The 15,099-nt window shown below is 35.4% G+C and overlaps 1 protein-coding gene across 2 annotated transcripts in view; it reads left to right on the top strand.

Annotated features, from left to right (window-relative positions):
* Nucleotides 1-14,737, top strand: part of LOC149541628 (microtubule-associated protein 70-1-like) — a 44,818-nt gene extending 30,081 nt beyond the window's left edge. Inside the window, exons 2-12 of one of the 2 annotated variants that reach the window (XR_016355359.1) lie at nucleotides 1,094-1,179; nucleotides 1,452-1,517; nucleotides 1,645-1,815; nucleotides 1,932-2,102; nucleotides 2,233-2,388; nucleotides 2,490-2,636; nucleotides 2,764-2,835; nucleotides 2,970-3,509; nucleotides 3,612-3,796; nucleotides 4,335-4,524; nucleotides 14,073-14,737. Coding sequence is in view for 1 of the 2 variants with exons in the window: in XM_089796808.1 (XP_089652934.1) it covers nucleotides 1,094-1,179; nucleotides 1,452-1,517; nucleotides 1,645-1,815; nucleotides 1,932-2,102; nucleotides 2,233-2,388; nucleotides 2,490-2,636; nucleotides 2,764-2,835; nucleotides 2,970-3,509; nucleotides 3,612-3,796; nucleotides 14,073-14,091 (1,613 nt within the window). In the remaining variant the exon portion in view is untranslated. The remainder of the gene's footprint in view (nucleotides 1-1,093; nucleotides 1,180-1,451; nucleotides 1,518-1,644; nucleotides 1,816-1,931; nucleotides 2,103-2,232; nucleotides 2,389-2,489; nucleotides 2,637-2,763; nucleotides 2,836-2,969; nucleotides 3,510-3,611; nucleotides 3,797-4,334; nucleotides 4,525-14,072) is intronic. The other variant, XM_089796808.1, reaches the window with a different exon arrangement.
* The last annotated feature ends 362 nt before the right edge of the window (nucleotides 14,738-15,099 follow it).

Raw genomic sequence — 15,099 nt, 5'->3', positions numbered from 1 at the left:
AAATAGGTTATGAAGGGAAATGGGGAACTTTTTGCCAGCATTTATTTTTTAAGTTTTTAAATTTTTTTTCAAGCAAACAACACAAAATAAAAATAAAATAAAGATCATTTACATGGCTCTATTTGACTTTTTGATCTTGCTTGCTCGTCTTCTTCAAACCCTACTCCAAAATGCGGACCCTTTTGAGCAGATTGAAATGAGGAAAAACCAAAAAAATGAGGGGTTCTAAGTTTAATCTATTTTTACATTTTCAACTGTGGCAAGAATTTTTGTGATTGACTCGGGAGTCCTGATAGTGGACTTGCGTGAGTCTCAAACAAAAACTCGGGAGTCCATTTTTTGAACTTACCAAGACTTGGTGAGCCGCAAGATTTGCGAGTCCGGCGAGTACTTCCAACTATGGTATATTGTTTCACTTACCTTCAGTAGCTACAAGCTAGAGAATATTCTGAATATGTCATGTGACATGTTGTGGTTGTTGATGAGCATTTGGATCTCTTTCGCCTTGGCATACCCTTGTTTGATCTGATAATTTTTTTTGTCCCACATTTTGAAAGATTAGGTTTATTGAGTGGACGACGCGAGGGGGCCAAAGATGTATGAATAGTACTCAACTAATAAACCAGCTGCACTGCAATCTTTGGGATTACCCTTTTGCGAATTGGATGACGTTTTTAGACTTACCTTACATCATTGGCACATCTGTGATTGTTTGTAAAATGGTTGACAAAGAATTTCAAGTTTTTTGGGCTGTTCCTTTTGGTCTTAGTGGGTAGTTGATAGTTAATATGGTATGCACCGTTGTGTACAATGATAGTTTTTTCAATAGAGTTAGCATTTTTTTCAATAGCAAAAAGAGATTCTGTAGTTTTGTTTGTACATGACTTCAAATCAATAAATTGAGATGCATGACACAGAATTTTCTGAGTTAGTTCTCATATTATATGCCATGGCTACTTTTTTTTGTTATGAGCTTCAATGTGATATACCAATTTTTTAAGATGCTTTAATTTTCATTAATTCAAATTAGAAAAATGCCTTATTTTGTGATTAAGCTTGTTTGCTTTTTTAAAAAATGTTTTTCACTTTACAGATAAGGATAGAGAATTAGGTGAAGCACAAGCTGAAATTAAGGCATTAAGGTTGTCAGAGCGTGCAAGGGAGAAGGCAGTGGAAGAGGTATTTCTCTTAATTTGGGCTTGCTTCTTCTGGGGTATTGTGTGGTATCTGTCTTTTTAGAATCCTGAACATAAATTAAATTTTATTTGGCTCAATGATGGATTGTTATGCAAGCTGTACTTCATTGGCAGAAGCTTGTAGGAAGATGTATCCATTGTGGGGATTTGGCTCTCATTAATAAGCACTCTAGATTGATATGATGGCTTTTTGGCATATCGTATGCTGAGATGTCTTGATTTCATTGTTTGTTATGTGGCATTCTTGCTTTCCAGCTTACAGAGGAGCTGAATAAGTTGGATGAGAAACTAAAGGCGAATGAGATCCTCCTTGAAAATAAGGTATACCTAAAAGATAAATTTTTGGATTTGGTTCTTTCACTTTTGTCATGGCCTGCAGTTATATGGAATTTTATCCTTTGAGTCAAATGCTAATTTAATTCTTTTATATGATTTGCTGTCACTGCAGAACCTTGAAATAAAGAAAATTAATGATGAGAAGAAAGCTGCATTGGCTGCACAATTTGCTGCAGAAGCCACTCTCAGAAGAGTGCATGCTGCTCAAAAGGATGATGACATGCCGCCAATTGAAGCTATTCTTGCTCCATTGGAGGCAGAACTGAAACTTCATCGGCAAGAGGTAGTGCTTGTGGAAATTAAGTTCTTTAGCTTGCGTTTTTAACAAAACAGTGGTCTTTATTAGACCTTGAATATTTCATCTGAGTTTGTTAGTGCTAAACTAAATCTTTCATGCAGATTGCAAAGTTACAGGAAGATAACAGGGCTTTGGAACGACTCACAAAATCAAAAGAAGCAGCATTGCTTGATGCAGAGCGGACAGTTCAAATTGCTCTAGCAAAAGCTTCCATGGTTGATGATCTTCAAAATAGAAACCAAGAACTGATGAAACAAATAGAGATTTGTCAGGTAATATTAGGATTTTTGTAGTTTATCACTGTTATCAAAATGTACATGTATTGAACTTGGATTCTAATGAATTCTTCCTGGATTTATTATTTTGAATTCCTTGAATTGAAGTTTGGTCGATATATGGCAGGAAGAGAACAAAATTGTGGACAAAATATACCGCCAGAAAGTGGCAGAGGTTGAGAAGCTGAGTCAAACTGTGAGAGAGCTAGAGGAAGAAATTCTTGCTAGGGGTGCTGCTGCAAATGCTGTGCGTGATTATCAGCGGAAAGTTCATGAAATTAATGTAATTACCTTAGCAGAATTTGGTTCTTGAGTTGCTTTGTGTAAATTGTTCTGTATTGCAGGATTTAATAAGCTGTCTTACCTGTGTTGCGTATCTCCCAGGAAGAAAAGAAGACACTTAATCAAGAGCTGGCACGTGCAAAGGTCAGTGCAAATAGAGTTGCGGTTGTAGTTGCTAACGAATGGAAAGATGGCAATGATAAAGTAATGCCTGTCAAGCAGTGGCTTGAAGAACGACGGATAATGCAGGTCAGTCATTGCATTTATTTACAATTTGTTTTTCACTTATGAAGAATTGAACTTTGAGCTTGGAAGTAGGTTTGTATTAGTGAGCATTTCATTTGAATACCACTTAGATGAACAACTCTCTTTGCAGGGTGAAATGCAGCAGCTTCGGGACAAGTTAGCCATTGCTGAACGAACAGCTAGGTCTGAGGCACAGCTCAAAGTAAGTATTCTGATCTTGGATTATTGAATTCTTACTTTGTCTCTTTGGCATCATAATGTTTTTGCCATTGTTCTATTTTAATTGTTTTTATATGTAACTTATGTATTTGGTTTTGATTTATGTCGATCACTTAGGAGAAATTTCAATTACGACTAAAAGTTGTGGAAGACGGGTTAAGGTCCTCTTCAAATGGCTCTGTTCGCTCTGAGGTAAGAAGTAGCAGCAATGGCCGTGCACGGCGCCAATCTCTAGGGGGTGCTGAAATTGCTCCTAGAACAACTGCAAATGGATTGGGATCCAAGAAACCATCATTGTCCACATTGAGGTCCTCAGTGTTGAGCAATACAACTACAGTCCTAAAAAATGCAAAGGGAACTTCAAGATCTTTTGATGGTGGCAGATCATTTGATGGGGGCCGGTCTGTAGATAGAAACAAGCCTTTAGCAAATGGAAATGAGGACCATCATTCAACTGAAAAGAATCCTGGAGATAGTGATTCACAAGATACCTGGAAGGAAATTTCAGAAAAGAAACCGCCTGAATTTGTTGAAGTTGGTCAAGATGATACTGTATCAGGCTTGTTGTACGATATGTTGCAGAAGGAGGTGATAGTATTGAGAAAAGCAAGCTATGAAAAGGATCAGAGTCTCAAGGACAAGGATGATGCAATTGAGGTATGCTATCTTGCCGATCTCTTATAGATTGCATTTTTGGCTTCCACTTCACCCTTTTTGTGCTGTTGTGGATTTAGCTTTTAATCCTGTGTGGGCATCCAGATGTTGTCAAAGAAAGTAGAGACCTTAAACAAGGCGTTAGAGGTGGAGGGAAAGAAAATGCGCAGGGAAATGGCTGTTATGGAAAAAGAGATAGCTGCAATGCGCCTTGACAAGGAACATGATCAACGAGCAAGACGTCTAAGTAATTCAAAGCCAGTAAATAGCTCTCACCTGCTTTCTGGAAGGTACATTTCTCCCTTTTTTTAAGTTGTTATACCTTCTTTCTCTGTTCAGAACAAAGCTATTAGTTCTATCTTTTTAATAATTTTGAATTGCTAGACTTACCATGTGTTTTCCTATTTTGACAATTCAAACAATCTCAGTTATTACTGCATAACTGATGGCAAAACATGCTAAATTTTGTCTGCTTTAGAACAGCTTGGAATGTATGCTATTTAGTTTTATGTAAGAATTTTTTTGGGTAGCAGTCAATATGACTTGTATTTTAATGTTTTACACAATTTGTCTGATGGTGAATTACCCTCATCCTGGTGACTGTTTCTCATAACTTATCCTACATGCAAAAAAAACTTTTCTTAGTCTTTTAGTTATGAGCACTGATGACTGGTAGTTCAGAAGATATTTTTCAAAGATCTTAATGGATTCTGCAAGTTAATGTGATAATGAGATTTGTCATTTTGTATCTCAAGAGGAGTAGTGTTTCATTTTATAGTCTATAACATGTTTGTTCACTAAACTTTTTATGGAATGACATGTCATCAGGCAAGAGTGAGAAAGCTCCAGTCCAGGAATTGCCATTTCCCATACATAAATGTCAATGCGATTATTGATACAAGTTGCCAGATTCCAAGTCTTATATCTAAAGGAATAACACGTATTCAAGCTTTAAATTCCTCATTTGTATTGGGTAAATGAGACCTGCACAATGTGGCCTCATCGCAGTAACCAAGGGGTAGAATTTGATAGCATTATACTCGGTCTTCTGTTGTGCATTTTACTTGGTCTCTTCTCTCTGACACTGCCAATGCTTTATTTTCCTTTATAAATTTTATATTTGTTATGTCATAATCTATTTTTGGACGTCTCTTTTTTCTCTTTTTTTTCTCTTTTGCATCTCTTTTTCTAGATGACTGTTATTGGCATCTTGTCATACTCTTCTGATGCTGATTTGTGCCTCTGTCCAAACAATCATGCTAGATGTGCCTTTGTACTTCTGTGAAAAGAGTTCTTGAATGTTGGAAGAAGAAAATTATATTTTGATTACATATAAATGCATGGTTAAAATCGATTGTAGAAAACAAAATGTTTCTCAAGACCATACCAGTGCTTCTTGTTAACTTGCTAAGTATTAGGTCTCTAGTTTATCATGTAAGTGATCAAACTTGGTCCTCACTGTGTTTACTTCATTGTAAAGATCATATTTGAAGAACTTGCCAAAAGCGAAAACTCACCAAGGCCAGAATAAAATTCTGCGAGAACTGGACAATTTCAATTTTTTCTTGAATCTAATTAGAAATGCATTTTTTTGGCAAAATAAAATGAGTATATGCTTCTAATGTGTGAACAAATTAGTAGACAAAAGAAACAAGCTGAGTATATCTGATTGATTTAAATGCAAATTGGGTACAAAATCATATTCTCATGTGGAGTTTCGATGTCTGGTAGCCCGATAGTTGAAGCAATATTAAAATAGTAGATCGTTTTTGTAAAACTATAAGTAAATACAACATTTAAACAATTTATAACTTCCTCTTTCTAGCTTTAGTAAAAACCAAGGGAGGGGTAGAGGGTCTAGTCCTAGGAGGCCATTGTGGTTACGCTTTTTTGCTTGACATGACTGTTTGTGGCTTGACCTCCTTGCTGGATGTCGATGCTGCTTGCACTAGCAATGACTTTTCATCATTCCAACCTCCTCACCATCCTTAACGCCATCTCATGTGGTTCCAAATCCACCCCCTCCTCTGTAGCCTGCTTCTCCAAATTATAGATCTCATCACTTGTTAACAATGGATGTTGCTCATTATGATGTCCAATCACTGTAACGATCTCATAGTAACGTGACTTGCTGCGAGTCATGCGGGTTGGCAAGTCGAACCAACCTTGGTGGGTCAAAATGGCCCGTGATCCTGACCTGCCAAGTCATCAAAAATCTTACATTTCTATAAGGTATTTCTATTAATATACCTTGGCTTGCTGAGTCACGACCGAGTCTGAGCTGGGTCACAAGTTGAATTGCCCTTGCCAAGTTAAAGCCAGGTCCAAGTCTCATTACGATTTATATCATCCAAATCAATTGGACCGGTTGGTGTTTCCTTTACCTTCTTTGAATGCAACCGAAAATTACGTTGCACAAAGACAAGGTCATTGAAGTGATTCTGAGTTGACTTGTTTTTTTTCTTCGTGTGGATGGCCTCAAACAAGCTTTGATTGCATCCTGGGCCTCAAAGAAAGCACAATAAGAATTAGAACTTGCTTTTTTGCAGCCAAGGCTTTTATTATGTTATGACTGAGTTTTCACAATAAACCTGTCAAGTTTTTGTTAAAACTCACCAAAAACTCAGCGAGTAAAAGTGGTAACTACTCACCGAGCATAAAAACTTGGGAATTTTAACTACTCAGCAAGTATTTAGTCTATGGTAAAGTTACTAGTTAGCAAATTAAGTAGTTTACTAATCAGCTGCAATATGAGCTTTCGGTTAATTGAATAATATTGTAAAATTACTAATTAGTATTATGGTCATCTTGATAGAAACTTCCTTTTATGTGTTTTGTCTATGGTTAGTTTCAGGAAGTTTCCTTTTTGTCTTTCATGTTTCTATTCTGGATTGTTTCTGTTACGGAAATATTGTTTTGTATCCTTTATTTAAGGAGTCTCCCTCTTCTTTGTTAATATCAATCGTTCAATTATCATTTCATGGTATTAAACAGAGGTTGGTTTTTAGTGAATTTCTTCTATACAATTTTTTTGCTAAATTTAAAAAAATAAAATTTAGGATTTTCATCTTTTGACAGTTTTTTTAAATAAAATTTGTGGTTTGCATAGATTTCTTTTTTCTCACAAAATGAAGTATATTTTATATCTCCAAGGGTTCTTGGATCTTGTGATTGAGGGTTTTTGGTTTTTACGATCTTAAAGGTTTCTGCACCTATTTTCCTTATAAATTGTCTCTTCTGATCAAAGAATGTTTTGCATGGCGAGTTTTGAATGAATTTTTCCCAAAAACCACAGCAGATTTTGGTCGCTTTTTCTCCCAAAAATCATAGAGGGTTTCTTCCATAATTTTTGTTTCAAGCATTGTGAAGAATTTTTTTCATGATCTTTCCCCTAAAAATCTAGATTTTATTTTTTTATTTTTGGTGATTTTTTGGAACAAAATCATGGGTTTTCTGTCTATTACTGTTTCCCACAAAATGAATTTGTAGAACCTATAAGTTTGCAGCACCTAGGAGGGTCTTAACATCAAGCTTATGTGTATTTATGGCCAAATGACCTATAGATTGTGTTAAATCTTTTGTATGGTAGTTAGAAGGATGATCATTAAAGGAGAGTATTAAAAATTATACTGTAATATCAATATACTAGTTATCTTGGTATTTAGAGAAATCCTTTCATGTCTTTTCATGGCTGGAAAAACATCAATCAACAAAGCATATGTTATTACCAGCGATCAGTTCTCCATTACATCTGCATTCACAACAAGAATTTTTATCATTAGTATTATCATTTCTGCAAATACAAATTACAGATCAGACTATCAGTAAAATTCGAAACATAAATATTCATCTGTAATTATATAGTTGTTAGAACCATTGAATCCATAAGAACTTGATTCACCAAATCTCTGATTGCTGATTTAGAAATAAGAAGCAAAACTCTATCTCAGATTTAATTTCCTTAACAATACTGATCGAGGACATGCAGTCATGCCCATTACAGACTTCTAGGACTAGACCTCTGCTTCTACCTCTCTCTTCCTTTGTACTAGAGCTGGAAGAGGGTTTATACAAATATAACATTTAAGCAAGGTTGCATGGGTACGTGGGTATGGGAACGGGTACGGGTACGCATATTTTTCAAAATAGGGGATGGGGGTATGTGTGTATGCCTAATTTTTTCTATATAATTAATATTTTATATAAAAATATAAAAATCAAAATATCTGTCATGAGTCATGACATTGAGCATTCAAAACAAGAAATTTGAAAATATGAGCCATAAGTCGAATATATATATATGCTATTGCTGAATGTTTAAAGTATTTTTCATAATAGGGGACAGAGGTACTTGGGTATGGCAAACTTATTTAAAAATTATACTTTTATATTTGTAAAAAATCTGAAATTATGAGTCATGACAATAGTTTTTCAAAACAAGAACAGTGATAAAGTTTGCAAATGTAATGTACTGTTTTCAGTTTCAGATTTGCTATATGTTTGAAGTAATAATACATGATGAATGCTTAGATGCATAACAAAGAAGGCGGACTTTAAACATGAACAAGAAGATCCTAAACCATATGACAATGACATATTGCAAATGATAAACTTATGACTTGAACAGTGATAAAGTTTATTGTTAATGAGTATCAAAGTTTCAAACTGTTTTGGTATTGAATTAAGTTTGATAAACAAGAAGCTAATACAAGAACCAAAAACCAAAAAAATAAATCAAAATCTTAATCAAGGTCCTTAGCTATGATGCTCTCCATCAAGTATCCAGTACGTGGGATACGTGTATCCGGTACTTGGGTACATGGGTACGAGTACCAGGGGTGTGGGTATGAGTACCCATGCAACCTTGTATTTAAGTTATACTTCCAAGTTTTGTTTGTATAAATATTGTCAAAATGTTTGGGATAGGTTTCAGCTTCATAAGAGTTAAAATACAGATTCTAGTTGATGGGGGTTTTCAAAAAATTCCAGGCTTAGCCAAATTTCAGGAATTTCTAATGATTCTAATTCATTTTCTCAAAATTCAGTTGGTTTCAATTCTATATTCCTGAGTCCTGAAGACTTAGATTAACCACTTGCGCACACCCAAGGCATAATTTTCCAATAGGCCAAAATTTCTCAAACACACTCTTGGACTATTTTGCTATGATGTATTTACTTCTAGTTCTATAGAAACTCTTTACTATGATGTATTAACTTCTAGTTTTATAGAAACTAACTGAAATGATGTATTTACTTCTAGTTTTATAGAAACTATTTACTATTTTGCTTCTAACCATGAACATTCTGCATGAGAATGTGATTTTGTACCTGCTTTGCACTTATATCTCTAAACTTTGCTTGTTTCTTTTGTATTCTAGTTAATTAAGTCATTGGATGCATCTTCTCATTGAATTTTGCAAAAAAAATGGTATTTTTAATAAAACTTAAGTTGTTTTTTTGATTCCCGAGTTTTTCCCCAACTTTATTTTCAAAACTAACCGAATTTTTCCTGAGATTGTTTTTGGTGGTTTGGCGTGTTTTTGCTGAGTGAGTTTTCCATCTATGATCCCAGGTGCTACTCCTACTCGAGCACACTTAACTATGGAGTCTCATTCATGGTTAACCCTTCTCTGCTTGCAAATCAGCAAGTGCTGTGCCTTATGAACCATTCATTAGAGAGCCCCTTAAGCTCATCAATTATTAAGTAGGAGATATTTTCCACAACAAATCAAATTATGATATCGCTATCAAGATTCAACTGTTCAGTCAAACTCATTGATGCATGTTTCCTGAGTAGTGGTTCACACAAAGCCATCTCTCCTGAGAATGAAAGGAACACGTAGCAGTCATTGCATCTAGGTGAATTTCAGAGAGATGAAGCCCTGAGACTCCTCAGGATGCAGCCATCCCATTATTACTCTAACTCGAGCACGTTTAACTATGAAGTTTCCTTCATGGTTAAACACACTATGCTTGCAAGCCCATTTGCAAAACCTTCACATTGTCACATAATTGACCTTCATTTTGGTGCCGTTGGATGATCTGCAATCAGATAGAAAATCAAAACTCTTTAAACCTGCTTTGAATTGTCCATCCACTAGTTTATTTGTAGGTAATCAGGTACAGGGGGAAAAAACTCCAAAACTAGGGAGTTTCCTTCATGGTTAAACACAAACTGCCTGCAACCCCATTTGCAAAACCTTCACATTGTCCCTTAATTGACCTTCATTCTGGTGCCGTTGGATGATCTGCAATCAGACAGAACATCAAAGCTCTTTTAACCTGCTTTGAATTGTCCATGTAGTAGTTTATTTGTAGGTAATCAGGTATTGGCAACAATAGCAGATAGTGGGAAAAGCTTATTACAGACGTCACTGGAGTCAAGTGCAATTTCAATTGCTTTCTGGCTGGCTTATGGAAAAGAAGATATAATATCTGGTTTGAGCATTCTGAACCTCTGTGGCCATGCTTCAAACACCACATTAAATAAAACTAAGTAATATTAAAAGCTTATCCTCTTGGATTGACTTACAGGGAACCTGGGGTGCTTGGGCAAACCCTGGGTCAACCATGCGTATCACAGCCCTGATCTGGACCCTGGAACCATATTTATCCAGTTCACCAGCTATTTCTGTGAAATCTGGTTTCATAGGGCTGCTGAGACATTTCCCTTTAATTAAGGTAATGATTTTTTAGTAGCAGGCCTTTTGCCATGTCCTTAATTTGAGAATTGTTGGTTTGTTTTGAATTCTTTTTCAAAAGAACAACACATTTCTAATTGGTCTTTTCTTCTATATTTTAAGAAGATATGTACCAGTTTCGTACTGGCTTCTTTTTAAAATGAAATATCCTATCTGGTTATTCAGAGTTCTTATGAGAAAAATGAAAAATCTATTGGGTTTTCACCAATATACCAAATAACAACAAAGTTAAGGAAATCTGGACTTTCATCCAAGCGTTGGGGATTTTCTCTCACATGCAATGTGATTACTTACATAAAAAAGCTAAGAAAGTTCTGTCATACATTACCAACTGATTCTGTTTGCAGCAATTGTAATTTCAGGAATTGATATTAATGTTTAGTTTTTACATACCAATTTCCTTGTAACTGTGCAACCTCCACTGTATCCACCAAGACTAATTGACTGATTGGACATGGAAAGAGGTGGAATCATTGAAGGCTGATTAGAGTTTAGCTCTTTCTTCAGATTGAAGGTGCCATTAATGTCTCCTTGTAGATTGAAGAACTCAGTGTTGCGTCGAAGTATGAGCCTTTCGGGGGTTTCATCTGAAAAGCAGAAGTTGGTTCATATAGAGCAAAGTTCATAAATAATGATCCATTGATGGATAGTTTGAATAATTATTCCCCATCAAACTTCTTTATAGAGGCTTGCTTTTTCTAATTCGTTTATTTAGCAACTTAGGCAAATAATAATATTTGCCCCACATTTATAAATTCACCTTAAGGGCCTAGGAAAGACTTAAGTCATAACTTAAGTTGGACCTTTTTTAAATAATTGCTAATGAATAGTTAAATTCTTATGAACAACCATAGCTTTCTGGCCCCTTCTACTTAATTATCACCTTGCCCCTTTTGTTAATGCTTTAGCTTATGGGGAGAAAAATAACAGGCTAGCATTGGTATCTATTTATTTATTGGCATGCTAGGTAGAAGGGCATATTACAGTCCTCCTTTCTTGGAGATTACTTGTCCTCAAGCAATTCGCACCTGCATGTTGAAACCAAATGCTTGGATCCATGTCAACCTTGGGAATGTTGCTCTGCCAATCTACTGTCTTCCTTTGATAATAACATCACACTGCCCAGAATTGTGAAGCAACTCATCACACATGCTTGAAATCCTTTTTACATCTTCTATGCTATGATGCATAAATTCTGTCCTTTAACTAGTTACATCACTAACTCATGTCTCATGACTGTCTTCCCAAACTTGAATGCCAACATTAAGTGACCCACAACATAGCCTGCTCTATAATTATGGGCTGCAATATCTTGAGGATGTAGAGATTTATCATATATCACTACTGTTATAACAATCAGCACTGTTGTCATGCATTTGTTTCATGTCTTCAACTTTTACAAACACTTCTTCATTGAAAACTTCAAACTCAACACTTGCTAGTCTCCTCTACGTTAGTTATGTAATGTGTAAGGGCTGTGAACTCACAAGAATGAGAACATAAACTATTGCTGTCCCAAATCAAAATTTTGACCTCTTTACTTTCTTTGGAATCATTAATCGCCATCAAATGGTCTTGCAAATGTTTCCCATATCAAAAAATTTTGTTCCTGGTTTTACAAGTGTTCCTGAATGCCATATCCCGCTTTTTCTTCATGTGTACGAATTGTGTCACTATTGAAGTGAACTATTACATTAGAAGCTGCATTGTGATCACCCAAAGGATCCATAAATTGTTGTCCCTATAAATCTAATGCTTGACATCAAGAGAAGTCATGTTTATCTCTCTTATAGAATGCTCTTGTGTTGCAGACTCATCCAAGTCACTCCCCAATGCTTTCATTTTGTCCTCGTGAACCAAATTTGCATGTTTATCGAATTCTTCATGTAACCTTTGATTTCTCTTTTCTCTTATGCTGCTGTTTTGAATTTTAGATGATTGTTCTTATCTTTTTGGTACAAAAGTAGGTTGAAGTTGTCTATCTGAAATTCATGCAGTGGCTCTACCAGTTTTACCATGCCTTCTACTTCTCACTTCTAGGCCTTTTTCAATCTTGAATGGTCCAATCCTATCTGATCCATGGATGTAATCATATTGTCCTGTAACTGCTTTAACATTTGCTGCTGTTGTTGGACAAAGGTAGTCAAGAAAGCATTATGCAGATTATTTATATCTTGTGGTGGGCTTTCATTTCTTCGCTCATCCATTTCTTCAACAACAGGGTTATCCTCAGCTTCTTCTACTTGCTGTCCTGATCTGCTTCTTGTATAATATTTGTGTGGTCCTATCACTCTAGGGTGCATTGATCAATTCAAATTGAGTTTCAATTACCCACTCTCACAAATTGATCAAAAGTACCATGTAACCTTCTTGGTACCCACCAAATTGACACACGACGCAAGTCTACCAACCAGGATTGCTCAGAAATACCATGCAACAGTAACCATCTTCATAAACTGCTTCTAACCTTACATGCAAGAGCAGGTAACTCACATGCAACTGAAATCTCTGTTATGCACTGATAAATACAACATGCTGGCAGGGTTTATGGCGTGATAACACAGAAAAATCCTATTTAGTTATTCTTATGAGAAAAACAAAAAATCTCTTGATTTTTACACAAATAAACTTAGTAACAACAAAGTTAAGGAAATCTGAGCTTTCATGCCAATGTTTGGTATTTTCTCTTACATGCAATCTAATTTCTTGCATCAAAAAGCTAAGAAAGTTTCGATTAACATTACTGGTTGATTTTATTTGCAGCAACTGTAATGTCAAGAATTGATCTTAATGTTAAGCTTTACACCAATTTCATCTATAACTGATCACTGCAACTTACTGTGAATCCACTAAAACTTATTGACTGATTGGACAAGGAAAGAAGTGGAATTATCTGTTCAGATTTCTGCTCTTTTGACAGCAGATAATAACTATCTCAATTCCCTGACACAGACCCAGGCGCCTCTAATATCTCCTGGTAGACTGAATAACTCAGCATTTACTTGGGGTTATGTCCAAGCATAAACCTTTGAAGGGTTTCATCTTGAAAAACAGAAGTCGATTCTTGCAGAGCTAAATTCTTTAACAATTGTTCATTGATAGATAGAATGAATAATTATTCGCCATTGAATTTCTTTACATAGTTTCCAAAAACCCACCAGCTTCCTTTTTTCTAATTGATTTATTTAGCAATTTTAGGTAAATAATAATATCTGCCTCACATTTAATGGTTCACCCTCATGGCTTAGGAAAGACTTAAATCATAACTTATGTTTGCTCCTTTTTAATGATTGCCAAGGAGTAACTCCTTTTTAATAGGTGCCAAGGAGTAATTAAATTCTTATGAACAACCACCATAGTTTTTGTTTCCCCTTTTATTTAGTTATCAACTTATTCCCTTTATTAACTTAATGTTTTAGCCTATGGGGAGAAAAATAATAGGTCAGCATTATTATCCATTTATTCATTGATGTGCTAGGCAAAAGAGGACATTACACTAAATGGTTGTTCTACGAAGTCATGTTTTTGGCATTTTTCCACATTTTTGAAGTGAAAATTGGATGAAGACATATCTTTACTGGAATGGAATTGTGTGCTTTTCTTGACTTTATTGTTAAAACATTAGTTGGCAAAAGGCATGCTATTTTTATTTTCATACCTATCTTTTGAGAACATAATTTTAGATAATGCATGTTCAGTCCTGGGAACAAGTCTTTGGTTTTCTCCTTTGACAGAGTTTAATGACATGCATATATAGGTGTATGAATGGGTGTACACAAAATGACCATTGGTCATTTCCAAATTGATCTTTACCATGTTGTATCTATAAACACAATGGATTTCATTCTTGTATTATGTTTTGCAGAAGCTCAAGAAATCCGTAACTCCAGAACATGAGTACCATCTTTGGAGCTACTCAGGATTCACATCCCTTTCAACAAGTGTTAATTTTGCACATGGTGTTAGGTGGACTGGACTTACTGCATCAGATAGTGCAGCTTTCAATGCGGTTGCGGATTTACATGTTCAAAAGAGATAATTTAGTCTCTGTTTGCCTAGCATTACACAATTTATTATATTCATGTGTATGCTTCTCACTTTCCAGCTATGGTGTGGCACTGGCATTACAGGAAAAGTTCAAGCTAGTCCTGCTTGTGTATATGAAAAAAATATTCATGGAAAGGTACCTGACGTCATGTATACAGGGCAGGCAGTTTGCTGATGCTAATTGAGGTGGAGGAGAGAGTTTGGTTGTTTTGGATTTCTGTGTTATGTTGATTGGCAGCATATCACAATCCACTAGTAGACTATAGGTATGAAAAATGTTGTGATTGTGTGCTGTATTTGACTTGTCACTGAAAAGAGTTGTAGAATGTGAGTGTTATTAGATTTCTAATGGGATGTTAAGTATTGAGACACCACTTCTGTGAATAATTGTTCGGTTGTAATTTGATCTGTTTTACCGATTATTTCTAAAGAGTTGTATTCATCACATTTCTTATTGTTTGAATGCAACTTTTCTTCGTGTCTGATTGCTCTATCTAAATCATGGACATTTATCAATCCAAGTTTGATAAAGTGTTGACCAATATACTTCCCTATGCTAGGGCGTTCATATTTTGGATAGAAATGATCCTTTGTGGCAATGCTTGTAGCTAACTGGTTGCATTTTGGATCAAGATTTTTTTAACATTTCATTATATATTTTAAATGATTATTCTTAAACCAGATGAAGAAAACTTACCTAGTTTCAATTGTTATGTTTCCCAACTGAATGAAGTTTAGAGATCCGTGAAATTGCTGTGTCAAATGTTTAATGTTGAAAAGCTTGCTCAGTGTCAACTGTCATGTTTCCCAACCTAAGCAAGTTTCATTTCATAACAACATATAAT

Source organism: Cupressus sempervirens, chromosome 8 (genome assembly GCF_028749045.1).
Source record: "Cupressus sempervirens isolate cs-2001-9-10 chromosome 8, ASM2874904v1, whole genome shotgun sequence".
In the NCBI taxonomy this organism is placed as follows: Eukaryota; Viridiplantae; Streptophyta; class Pinopsida; order Cupressales; family Cupressaceae; genus Cupressus; species Cupressus sempervirens.
This window is presented reverse-complemented; position numbering and strand designations above follow the sequence as displayed.